The sequence below is a fragment of the Castor canadensis genome, chromosome 11 (assembly GCF_047511655.1).
Source record: "Castor canadensis chromosome 11, mCasCan1.hap1v2, whole genome shotgun sequence".
Lineage (NCBI taxonomy): Eukaryota > Metazoa > Chordata > Mammalia > Rodentia > Castoridae > Castor > Castor canadensis.
In genome coordinates this window covers 101893518-101907382 of record NC_133396.1, presented here as the reverse complement: position 1 = coordinate 101907382, position 13865 = coordinate 101893518, and the positions used below count along the sequence as shown (strand labels likewise).

Genomic DNA, 13865 nt, shown 5'->3' with positions numbered 1-13865 from the left:
TTTGCTATAAAATTTTCATTTCATAATTTTTTAAATTTAAAAGGCATCACAAATTCAGGAGAGAAAGAATAGGAAGTACAAAAACAAACAAACAGAATAAGTACATGGGACATTTTTGAGTTTATCATGATATGAATGTAGGCACTTCATTTTTGCCAGGTATGGAAAAATTAACTTGGAAGAGATTTGGCAGGATCTGATGAAGGGGTGGACATGAAAGAAAAAACAGTAAAATGCTCTCCAGGAAAGCACATGGGTTTGGAGCAGGGAAACAAGTACTAAGAGAACCCCAGACAGGGATCATGAAGCTCAGTGTGCTTAATTATTTGTCCAATGGTATCTGAGGATAATGTTCTAGCTCAGGTTGTTTAGACACTCAGTGGTCTCCTGATCTTCAAGAGAAGTTTCTATTGTCTTCTGAGTGTTGATCTACCATCTCTGATTCCTACAGGACAAAAACTATAGCCAAAATTGATTATTTTAGTTCAGAAAGAGGGGAGTAGGGAATCTAGCTTCTTATCATAGAGCAGAGTTCTTCACAGTGAGAGTTGCATAGTTCCCTAGACAGTGGCTGTACCTAGAGCTCACTTGGGCTTTGTAACCATGTTTTTTCCAAGGCTCAACTGTATAAAAATAGTAAATTTATTTAAAAAAAGAAACCTGAAAAATAAGCCACTGTTGTTCCTACTTGAAGTGAAAAAATAGCCTTAAGACTCCGAGAGCACAAATCCAAGTAATCTGGTGAATGTGATTCACACGTAACAAGGTCCCCTGGCATAAGTTGTCTCCTGCCACCTAGTCCCAAGGTGACTCTCAAAGTGCTCAGAGAACAGCACCCAAAAACCCAGAAGCTACTCCTTGGAGAACCTTTCTTTGGCATCAAAATCTCCACCTCTAACTGGAGGAAAAAAATCTAGCATCCAAAGACCTCCTTGTATCTTTCTCTCTACCTCCACCCCTGGCTTATCTTGTGGCAGATGTCATCACATTCAGATGTCTTCTCTTCATGACTCAGATTTGTGAATATTTGTGATCCATGGGCCACATCTCTGACCGTTACCTCCTTTTTTCTGTTGATCCACAGATTCACAGGGAGAGACGTAAGTGAGACTCTGGAAAAAAACTTCAGTGGTGCCATATGAGAAGTAAAATACATGTATGTGTTTTACTGTTCTTAAAGGGTCAAACTACTAAATTGGACAGGATCCCTGGTATTTAAGAATATTTGTTTTTTCCCCTTTGTTTTTCACTTTCAAAGATTTTTAATCCCAATAAATGATGAGTTTCCAGGGTTAAAGAATATCTCAACTAAAATGATAATAAAAAATGTGACTCTGCTACTTACCTTGTCTAGATTATTGTCTTCAGACAATTCATAATCTACAGAGACATGGATTATAAGGCTTCATAAACCATGTTTATAGTTACTTGCCATGTTATACACATTAGGGTCAAACAACTTTCCTTATCAAAAAATAGTCTCTGACATCTAAGATTTACTTTTTTGCAGATCCATCTGATTTCTTTTCATATCATGCTCTGAAGGGTTGCAGCACAACTGTACACACTGATTTCTAAAAAATAACTTTTGTAAATTTATTTTATGAAAAATGGTATACTTATGAAAATGGCTAAATTAAATATAATTTTTAAAGCACTAAAGAAGCTTACCTTTGAAATTTACCCAATAATAAATCATTTTGTAATGTGGTTCATTTGCTTTACTTCCAGCAAAATGCATGTTTGAAGTGACTCCATCATCCTATTTTTAAACTTACTTTTTATAACTAACCTATTACGTAATTATATGTTCTCTGGTAACAGGGCAAAGGCTACTGGAAAAGTTGCATGACCAGTATGTTTTCCAATTATAATGTTCTATTTTTCTCCAAGGATTATAATGTTATAATCCCAATGTTGAAATGTAGCCTGATTATTTAGTTGTTTATTGCTGCCACAGGCATACATAGACATCAGGGAAAATGAGACAGAGGTTAAAAACACTTATGCCTTCCATTCTTTAAAGAAAAATCTCACTATGGTGCTCCAGCATTCTGCTAAATTGCCTAATAGGCAACTTGTGTGATGGAGAAATGATTTGAAATGATTATTTCAGCAGATATTTGTGTCCTACATTGCAGTGGCCACCCTGTGATCATAAAGAATGGGAACACATAGTCCTGTGTAGCTGTGATGGAGACAGTTCTATATTGCAGTTTTGTGTAGTGAGAGGAACAATTACAAGGAATCAGAGGCATGGATTTCAATCTTAGTTTAGTCCTTTGATACCTGTATGTCTTTGGTCAATTCCCTAAACACAGCTAGACTCAGATTCTGCAACTGAGGAGAAACAGTAATTAGTCCTGCTTGGTCCATTGGATGATAATGAAATTAAATAATGTATGTGAATAAATTTCATAATTACTAATGCACTATAATGTGCTTATAATTTTTAAAAAACAGTAAACTGTGCTTTGCAACCCAGATATGCAAGGACAGATAGACCTGAGGTGGGAGGTAAGGAGAAAAGGATTTCACAGAGGACAAGGTTTGTTTGTTTTTGAACATGAGTGGTATCTAAGGAAGAAAATAGGGAAGATCTGAGAGAAGCAGCAGCATCAGAGTCAAAAGACTGGTGTAAAAAAGCAGTGTGTGAGTCACAGTAGCAAGAGCTCCATCCAAAGCCTAGGAGCTTAGGAATTACTAGTCACAGGGCTTGGAATGCTTCATGATACCATTGAACTTAAATTACTCAATATTGTTTACATTTCAATCTAAGTGTTATACTTAGCAACATAAAATTTTTCTCTATCAACAATCCTCTGATTTTATCATCACTACACCCATATGAAGATGAAGAAACTCATCTTAGACATGTTCAATGCTTGCCCAAGATAAGCTAGCACATAATAAAAGAAGGAAATGAGTTTACAACATGTAATTCTGACATATAATTCTGAAAGCCATGTACTTGCTTCTTTCTGAGGAAAGAACACTTCTCAGCTTTCTACTTCCCCAAAGAAATAAGTATGAATGCATGTATAAATAAGCAGAAACCTGTGGTACATTAACCACAAGGATTTACCCACTCTACTTTTTGACAAAACCACATATTTGGAATCCTTATAAACTTTTTTTCTTTCTTAGATACCGTATATGATTTCATGAAGAAAGAGAATTACACTTTGGTGAGTGAGTTCATTTTTCAGGGTTTCTCCAACTTCTGTGAGCAACAACTTACACTCTTTGCTGTGTTCCTTACACTGTACATACTAACCGTGGCAGGAAATGCCATCATTGTGACTATCATTAGCCTTGATCATCACCTCCACACCCCCATGTACTTCTTCCTCAGTGTGCTGTCAGCTTCAGAGACTGTGTACACGTTTGTCATTATACCAAGGATGCTCTTAAACCTTATAAGCCTGAGTCAGCCCATCTCCTTGGCTGGTTGTGCCACTCAGATGTTCTTCTTCATTACTTTGGCCATCAACAACTGTTTCCTGCTCACAGCAATGGGGTATGACCGCTATGTGGCTATTTGCAACCCTCTGAGATATTCACTCATCATGGGCAAGAGAGTATGCTTCCAGCTGGTGGGGGGAGCCTGCAGCATAGGCCTCATTATAGCAATGACACAAGTGTTAGCTGTGTTCAGGCTACCTTTCTGTACCACCAAAGTGGCCCACTTTTTCTGTGACATCCGACCTGTTATGAAGCTTTCCTGTATTGACACCACTGCCAATGAGATCCTAACTTTGATCATTAGTGTGTTGGTGATCTTGATTCCCATGGGCTTGGTTTTCATCTCTTACGTTCTCATTATATCCACCATCCTCAAGATAGCCTCTGCTGAGGGCAGGAAGAAGGCCTTTGCCACTTGTGCATCCCATATCACTGTGGTTATCATCCACTATGGCTGTGCCTCCATTGCCTACCTCAAGCCTAAGTCAGAGAACACTAGGAATGAGGATCAGCTGATTTCTGTGACCTATACTGTTATCACTCCCCTCCTGAACCCTGTGGTGTACACTCTGAGAAACAAAGAGGTCAGGGATGCTCTGTGCAGGGCAATAGGCCGAAAACTCTCCTGACAGGATGTGCCCTGTCAGATAGGGTCTTACAAAATTCTCTAGACAGGAGAATGCAAAGCAGTGACCATGATCACTATAGTTAAGATTCTGGATCTGATTAAACACTGATTGTGTGACATGAAGAAGGATCAAAGGGTCTACAAATTCAGCCACTTGAGAAACGGAGATGGTTCTCCAAAGCACAAACAAAAGAACAGGGATGAGGAACTTGCTGGTGTTGGGAAGTAAATGGGCTGTCTTCCTGAGCAGCTGGGACAGAATGAGATTAGGAGAACAAACATAATTAGTGAGGGAAGACTGCTCTGGGGAACAGCGAAGTCTTAAGTATAATCTATAACACGTTTTGAACATACGGTTTCCCCTTACCCATTTAGAGTTATGTAGGTTTAATACTTATTCATCTTCTGCAGTTCTTATGCATCTTAGTCACCATAAATAAAATGGATACCAGACAGAAGCATCTGTAAAACTCAGCAGCCCTTTGAAATGTGGATTTTTAAAATATAAGTTCAAGGTTAGCCATATGGGAAAGTGGATATTTTTTCTCTTTTTTAAATTGTTGTGCTGAGTGGGGTACATTGTGGCATTTACAAAAATATATCATATTTGAACTCACCCCCTCCACTGTTCTCCTTTATCCCTCCTTCCCCCATTCCTGGAGTAATTTCAGCAGGTATCATTTTTCCATTTACATACACATGTACACAGTATTTGCACCATATTCACCCTCCTGTACCCTTTCTCAGCCACCTCTCCCCTCTCACTGTTACCAACCTCCTCCTGGGAAGGACCTGTTCTACCCTCCTGTTCTTTGATTTTGTAGAAGAAAAAAGAAAAAATGGTATTTTTGCTTGTTTAAGATAGCACACAGGGAGTTTCCTCATGACATTTAGTTCATTGCCTCCACTTTTCTTCATTCTACCTTAGTCTTTTTCTTCTGGTGGTTTCAACCAGTTTAAAAATTCTATATTCATTTTTGTATAGAAAGTACATCAACTATATTTACCTTCTTAATTTCCTTCTTTTACCCTACCCCTCTCATATATAACCTCTCCTTAGTGTGACCTGTTGTTCATAATATTGTTGTATTTATATTAGTTCTATATTCTGTATATGAGAGAAAACATGTGGCTTTTGGCCTCCTGAATCTGGCCAGCTTCACTTAAGACGATGTTCTCCAGTTCTATCCATTTACCTGAAAATGACAAAATTTCATTCTTCTTTGTGGCTGAATAAAATTTCACTGTATATAAATACCACATTGATGAATGAATTAAGAAAATGTGCTATTTATATGCAATGAACATGTTTTAAGTATCCCGTAAGAAAAACATTTTTATGGAAAGTGATTAAAAGCCCTTGGTGATTTAGTTAAAGAAAGACAGTACCAGTAATCATATTGGCATTCATATTGTAAGAATGTCAATGGTTGTTGGTGATATTATATCTGAATGCTTGAATCCAGGAAAGAGAAATTAGGATTGCCTTCAGAGATCTTTGAAAAATGGATAGAAGCTACTAGTAAACAGGATCAAAGGGAATGCAGAGCAAGACTTAGTGGCATGAGAGGATTGTAAAGAATTGGATGATTAAGGAGAATGTAGCCAACTGCTAATTCAGTAATTCAATCAAAAAATACTCATCAAACCATCCATCCTATTTTTTAAGGTCCTCTAGGATGTGAAATAAGAGACCATGTTTCACTAGTCACTTTCACTTCCAGCAACCCTCTTCCCTACAGTCTGTCATCCATCTCCACACACACCACAGTTCAACAGTACCTAGAGACTTGCGGTTTCCCTTTCACCTCATACACTCATGACCTTCTGTGGCTTATTGTCACTTAATGTGAATCCCTTACACCTAATGTCACTGTCTATTCAGTCAGGGTGCTATCCTACTTGTTTTGAAGTACCAAATGGAACCATCGCTCCTTTTGTGAACCCTCTAATGAATATCCATGAAGAAGAAATCAGTCTCTCAGACCCTCACCTCCAAACTCATACATTCATATATAACCATAATGAACATTTCTCCTGATGTCCTTCTGGATGGAAGTGTGAAGTGGGGCAGTTAGTGATGCCTAACTAAGTGGAGTCTTAGCTACAAGAACAGTTCTACCCACATTAATAAAATACTTGTACCAAGTGATGTTGATTTTTCACAGACTACATTCTCCTTTATTCCATTTCTAAAGCTAGGACTGTGTCTAAATATTTTAATTTCTCAAAGAATCAATAAAGGGTCAGTCTAACATAGATTTAACTATATTTTTTGGAAATTAATGGTGAAATCCAAAAGAATCCCAAACGAAGTTACCTGGCATTTCACAATGGTTACTTACTTTTACTCAGTAAATAAAAATATTATATTTTTAAATTTCTACATTAGCCTTGAAAATTCTACCCTGTCCCTTCAGCCTTCTCAGTAATAGATAATCTGTATCTGCAAAGTTCGTCATCTACTTAAAAATATTAAGTAGCAGTTCTTAGAAACGAGAAGTATTAAAAGGAAACAACAAACATTGGGGGGAAAAAACTCCATTTTGATTTCTGATTCTACTTCTTATTCATTATGTATATTTGAATGAATTGCTTATAAAATCTTTCATCTGAGAAACTGAGTTTGATGGAGAAGCAAAATATTTCTGGAGAAATATGTCATCCTTATTTAACACTTTCTTCTTTTCTTCATATTCTTTATTACATATTTAATTTATCCTAGGTATTGTCCTATATGAATTGGGAGATGAAATTAAAGCCATGCTGTAAATTCATCTATAAAAGTTGTTAAGATTCATTACTTAACTGTAATTAAGAAACTAATTAATTAAAAGTTTGTTAGACCCCATCTCAACCAATGGCTAGATATGGTGGCAGATGCCTGCACCCCAGTTATGCAAGGAGGCACATATAGAAGGATCATGGTCTAGCCTAGGCATAATGTGAGACCCTATCTAAAATTAACCAATGCTAAAAGGGCTGGAGACATAGATAAGTGATAGCAAGACCCTGAGTTCAAACCCCCCACTACCACATCCCCTCAAATAATGGAATCTATGGTTTTTAGATGTTTAAAACATAGATATATACTCTCTTCATGCCTCAACCTCACTTCTGCCAAACCATAGAAGTGACAGGAGAGACTTCTTAAAGAGGATTATAGCAGTGATTTAAAAAAAAATAGAATACTTAGCAGACCACAAACTATGAGGCATGAAATAAATACGCAAAACAAGTTCAATTAGATTAATAAGGCATCTAGGAGATATGTGTGAGTTATGTGGCAGTCACAAATGTTACTTCATATTCTGAGATGGGAAAAACAAGAACAATTAAACTTCAGAGGGAATCAGCAGGAGATAGCCCAAAGCACTTCTCCCCATCATTCCATTTTCTTAAGGACTTCAGAACAGTGTTGATGGTTATCAGTCAAGAGCAACACTTAGAGAAAGACTCTGGTAGAGCCAGACAGCAATAACAAAGATCAGTATAAAAGAAAAGGGTACAAAGACAGGAGAAAGAGACTAGAAGTATTGAGCTAAAAAGTGTTAATACTCAATTTTTAATAAAAGCATTTATCATAAGAAAATTAACTTCAGATCTTTCATTTGACACAAACTGTACATACTTACTAATATGAGCCATTGTTTAAAATAAATAAAAGCCATAGGAATCATGTCAAATGTAATTTAAGGGCAGAGAGAATTCTCTCTCTACAGATTACATACACCCATTACTAGCTTCTTTTCCTGAAAACTCTATTAAATTTGAGTTAAGAAGGTAAATTATATTCATTTCTGCTGTAAAAGAATAGAAAATGATAGCAAATGAGAGCTCAACCAAACTTTGGAATCTGGAACAGGTCAGTAAATCATTACTGACTCCTATGTGACTTTGCAGATAGAAGAGTGATTGTGTGAACTTGAAACAGAAAAAACAACAATATGCCAACTCACCATTGGAAATTCCAGGAAAGGGAAGTAGGAAGTATCTCTGTATGTTAGAATGTTCAATTTTTTTAAAAAACCTAAAAATAAAAAAAAATTGTGCCCAAAGTGTGATTTAGGTGGTAGAGCACTTTCTTAGCCAAATGTGAGGCCCTTAGCGTAATCTCCAGTATTGCCAAAAAATTTTTAAGAGATGTTACACAATCAGAACCTCAGTACCACCTGAGCAAAAGGCTGGAGGGCTATTTTCTGGAGAGATTTGGAGAGATGAAGTGGCGCAAGAGATGTTCTATAATAATTTTTCAAAACTGGAGAAGAGATATAAGGACATTAGAAAACCTCACAATAAGGCTTATAGCTCTCAATCAGAAAACTGAAGGGTTTTTCCATGTGGAGCATAGCATTTCAAAAGCAAAGACTTACATATCTGTACAGTTCAGTGCCTATTAAGGAAACTTACCTTAACGAAACTAGCTTTAACACAGATAAATAAAGCTCACCAGTTCTATGTCTCCCTTGCTCCACTACACATGCATACGTGCACACAGATCTTCCAAACAGCTTGTTAGCGCATCACTCTTAGTTATGAATGGACTGACAAGAATCACCAAAAATTCAAGGAAAGCTAGTAACATGAAAAAACACATCAATATCATAAAAAATGACAAAGGAAAAGGAACATAAAAGAACAAGATACAGTGCCAAATGTACATTAAAATCTTAATATATATATATAAATATTTTCAGAAGGGGGTCAAAATAATATTAGTGAAAGAAAAGGAGAGTGCTATAGAAAAGCAAAGCTCTAAAAAAGTAGAAAGATAGTTTACACATTAAAATGCACTAGCACAGAAAGTGTGAGGGGAAATGGCAGAGAAAGGAGTATCAAAAACCTGATTCCCCACCCAGAAAACAACTGCATTTGCAGAGTGTGCCTGATGTAACTTTTGGAATTCTGGAGTCTGATGAAGACTGTGACTTCTAGGGGGAGGGGGGACCTACAAATTTTAGTCAATTCCCATCAATATCAGCTTTTTGCATCTACCCATCTTCCTCCACCAGCCATCTAGAAGACAGCTGTGCATATATTCCTGCATACAATTTGCACGAGCAAGTGACACTTACCTCTAAATATCAAGGACCTGTGCCCTAATCACTAATTGCTGCTTCTCCTAACAGGCAAAGAAATGAGCAGCATTGTTGCTGCATTTCTTTCGTGTCTTTGCAAGCCCCGCTCCCCAACACACACCCTCTAGATGACATGACTTTCAGGGTATAACACCATTTTGAGCCCTTCATATCACTGTTTCCCTTTTGAGAGCCAGACACCGAATACTCAAGCATTCAAAAACAGCTAGAAAATGACCATTCTAGCCCAGGGAAAAATGCCAGCTTAGCAAACACTCGAGAAGATCTTAATCACATCCCAAGTTGCTCCTTGGTACAGAATCTATAATGATAAAAAGTAAAGATAATGAAAAACAAAAATCTTGGGAAAGAAAAGAATCTTATTCCTAGAATTCCCATCTTATTAGTTTCATGCCCAGTGAATTAAATCAAAAGACATACAAAGAAATGGGGAAGTATGTCTCATTCAAAGAAAGAAACTAAACTACCAGAAATTATTCTTAAAAATATCTAGTGGCAGGTCTACTGTGCAAAGACCTTTAAACTGTGGTTTTAAAGATGTTAAACAACAACCCCCCCTTAAAAATATATAGAAACAACCAAGAAAACATATGAAACCAAAAAGAAATCCTGAGACTGAAAAGATACACAAAAGGAAAAAAAATTCACTATCAACAGTCAAAGTCAGACTTGAGCAGGAAGAAAAATGAGCAAATTTGTAGATGAGTTCATGGAAATTACTGAAACTGAAAAACAGAACAAAAAATGTTCAAGAAAGATGACTAGAACCCAATAAAAACATGGAACATCATAAAATGGACCAACATATACATGTAGGTGCTCCAGAAGTAGATGAAAGAGAGGAGTAAAGAAAATATTTTAGTAATAATGACTGAAACTTAATAAAAGACATGAATATAAACATCAAGAAGTTCAGCAAACTCTAAATAAAATGAACTCAAAGTAACTCAGGCCAAGAGAACAGCTACTTTCACATTCAGTAGTCCTCCCTTATACCCAGTTTCACTTTCTACAATTTCACTTACCCACAGTCAATCATGGTCTAAAAATAAATTTTAAATGACAAATTCCATCAATAAATGATTCAAAATTTTATATGAGATTCTTTTCTGAGCAACGTGATAAAATTTTGTGCCATCCTACTCCATCCCACCAAAGATATGAATCATTCCTCAATTCATTGCATTCATAGTGGATAGGATATCCAACCATCAGTCACAAGCTTAGTCCATTTTATGTTGCTATAACAAAATACTTGATGTTAGATACTTTACAAAGAAAAGTTTATTTGTCTTACAATTTTAGAAACTGATAGTCTGAGATTGGGTGACACCACTTCTTCAACCTCTGGGGAGTACCCCTTTGGTTGCATCACAACATGGCAGAAAAATGTCCACTTGTAGAAATGGTCAATCCAGTGGGGTGGCTTTACTTTTTAACCACCCACTTTCAGAACTACCTTACTCAAGGAGACCAATATTAAGCTCTTTAGAGGGTGGTTCCTCTCTCACATAATTACCTTTCACCACCTCTTAAGGGTTCTACCAGCTCAACACTGGGAACCAAACTTCCCTAGTAATCTTTGAAGGATACACTCAAATCATGTCCAACCATAGCAGTCATTTAGTTGCCATCTTGGTTGTCATATTAACTGTCACAGTGTCAGAGTTTGTGTTCAAGTAACCCTTATTTTACTTAATAATTATCCGAAGCACAAGAGTAGTGACACTGTATAAAAAAAGCTGAAAAGTACTTTCTTTATATAAAAATTCTTGAGTTAATAAAGGAAAGACAAAAATGACGCTGAGGTTTCTAAGATCTACTGTAAGAATGAATCTGCTATCCATATAATTATGAAGAAAGAAAAAGTTTTGCTGTCAGATATTAAACTGCAAATTTACCCCACAGTGATAAATATTTGGTTAAGATGGAAAATATATTAAATAAGAGAAAATAGTATATGTGGGGTTTGTAACTATCTGCAACTTCAGGCATTCCCTGGGTGTCTTGGAACATATCCCATTAAAATAAGAGGGGAATACTGCACAAGTTATCCTCAATAACACTATCAACAGCTTTCTCATCAGAAACTGGAGATCACAAGGAAGTTGCCATTATAGTCCAAATGGTAAATGAAGAAAGTTGAACTGAAAAAAGCCAATGTAGAATTCTGTATCAGGAAAATTGTCCTTCTGAGGTGAGGGGGAAATTAAGATATCCCCAAATGATCAAAAACTGAGGGAATTAGTAATCATTAGTCCTATCCTGCAAGAAGTGCTCAAGGGAGTCTTTCAGAGTGAAATGAATGGACACCAGACAGTCACGTAAAGCAATATAAAGAATTTAAGATCTTTATAAAGGTAAATACAGAGTCAGTTACAAATGCTAGTGTTGTAACAATGGTTTATTTTTGTTATATACATGATATAAGAGCAGTACACTAAAATGAAGTAATTTTTGATTACCATATTATTGTTGTACTGGGGTACATTGTGACATTTATAGAACTTCTTACAATATATCATGGTTAAATTCACTTCCCCCCATTATACTCCTTTATCCTCCCTCTCCCCATTCCTGGAGTATAGTATCAACAGGTCTCATTTTTCCATTTTCATACATGAGTACATAATATTTCTAGCATATTCACTCTTCTATGCCCTTTCCTTATATCCTCCCCCCTCCCATAGACAAGACCTGTGTTACCTTCCTGTTCTCCATTTTTGAAAAAGTCATTTTTGTTTACTTAAGATAGCTATACAGGGTGTTTCATTATGACATTTCCATATATATTTGTATTTTAAACAGAATTGATTCATCTTCTTTATTTTTCTTCTTTCTACCTTAGTCCCCTTCTATGATGATTCAACAGGTTTAAAAATTCTACTTTCATTCTTATATAGAAAGTACAATTATTAGTCTACAAGATAGTATTATTGTAACTCTGGTTTATAACTCCATATCTTGCTATCCACATAAAATAACAGACTAATATATTTAAAATAATTATTAGAGCCTGGCAAAGTGGTACACATCAATAATACCAGCACTTGGGAGGCTTAGGCAGGAGGATCACAAGTTTGAGGCCAGCCTAAGCTAAACAGTAAGTCCCTGTCTCAAAAAAACACAACAATAAGTAAAGGAATTATTAGTTTATATACACAGTGTATAGAGATGAGATGTTGTGACATGATCAACTGAAAGCTGTGGAGACAGAGCAAATATAGGAGTTTATTTTTTGTATGTTATTGAAGTTACACTGCTAAATATTCGAATTAAAGTCCTACAATTTAGTATGCTAAATGCAATCTTTGTGGTAACCACAACAATAATGGTATAGAATATATATTTTAAAAGGAGGGCTTGTGAAATGGCTCAAGTGGCATAGTGCCTGCTTACCAAGCATGAGACTCTGAGTTTAAACCCCAGTACCATAAAAAACAAACAAGTGAATATATAAAAAGAGAAATGAGAAAGAAACTTAAACACTTCACTCTCCCAAAACAACAAAACACAAAAGCACACTAGAAATGAGGGCCAGAAAAACTATAAGGCATATAGAAAACAATAAAGGACAGGTGTAAGAGCCTCCTTATCATTAATTATGTTAAATGTAAGTAGATTAAACTTTCCAGTGAAAAGATGAGACTGATAGAAGGTTTCAAAAGGAATGCCAATATAATAAAGGGTTCCATATAGCAAGAAGGTAAAACAATTATAAATATTTAAGTATCTAATGACATGCCACTGAAATACTTGAAGGAAAACCTGAAAGAATTGAAGAGATAAATGGACATGTCTTCAAATATAGGGACTTTCAGTACCCCTCTCCTTCATAATGGTTAGAACAACCAAACAGAAGACAAGTAAAGAAATAGATTGGTTGAGCAATACAATAGGCCAACCAGATCTAACAGATTACACAGAACTCTCTGCCCAACAGCAACAGAATACACTTTTTTCTCAAGTACAGATGGGACGCTTTCCAGATTAGACCATATATTAAACCACAAATTAAGTCTCAGTAGGTTTTAAAAGACAGACATCATGTAACTATAAGGGAATGAAATCAGTAACAATTGATTGACTAGAAATCAATAACAGAGATAAAACTGGAAAATTCACACATTTGTAGAAATTAAAGGACATGTTTTAAAGTAACCAGTGCATCAAGGAAGAAAAAACAAGGGAAAGTAGAAAAACTTGGACATGATTGAAAATGCAAACATATCAAAATGTAGGCAACACAGTCAATACAGTGAGAAGCTAAAATTTTATACCTGTAAACATTTACAATTGAAAAATGAAAAGGAAGCTACCTGGGATGTGGATATAGGAGGAATGCAATTCAAGGCCAGCCCTGGAAAAGAAAGCTAGTGAAACCCTATGTCAAAAAACAAGCAGGGCACACTTGTTTCCCAGATCACACCTGTAATCCCAGATCCTTGGAAGGCAGAGGTAGGAGGATTGCTACCCAGGGCCATCCTGGGCAAAAGTACAAGACCCCACCAAAAGCAAACTAAAGCAAAAAGGGCTGGGGGCCTGGCTCAAGTGGTAGAACACTTGGACCCTGAGTTCAAACTCCAGAAACACACACACACACAACAACAACAACCTAACTTTATCACTGATGTATAAGTGAATGAACAAAATGTAGTATAGATATACAAGGG

At 36.2% G+C, this 13865-nt stretch overlaps 1 protein-coding gene across 1 annotated transcript; it reads left to right on the top strand.

Annotated features, from left to right (window-relative positions):
- Positions 1-3164: 3164 nt before the first annotated feature.
- LOC109699314 (olfactory receptor 10J1-like) lies at positions 3165-4094 on the top strand. The gene has a single exon (XM_020183955.2). It carries the CDS (start codon positions 3165-3167, stop codon positions 4092-4094), a length of 930 nt encoding a protein of 309 aa, XP_020039544.2.
- The last annotated feature ends 9771 nt before the right edge of the window (positions 4095-13865 follow it).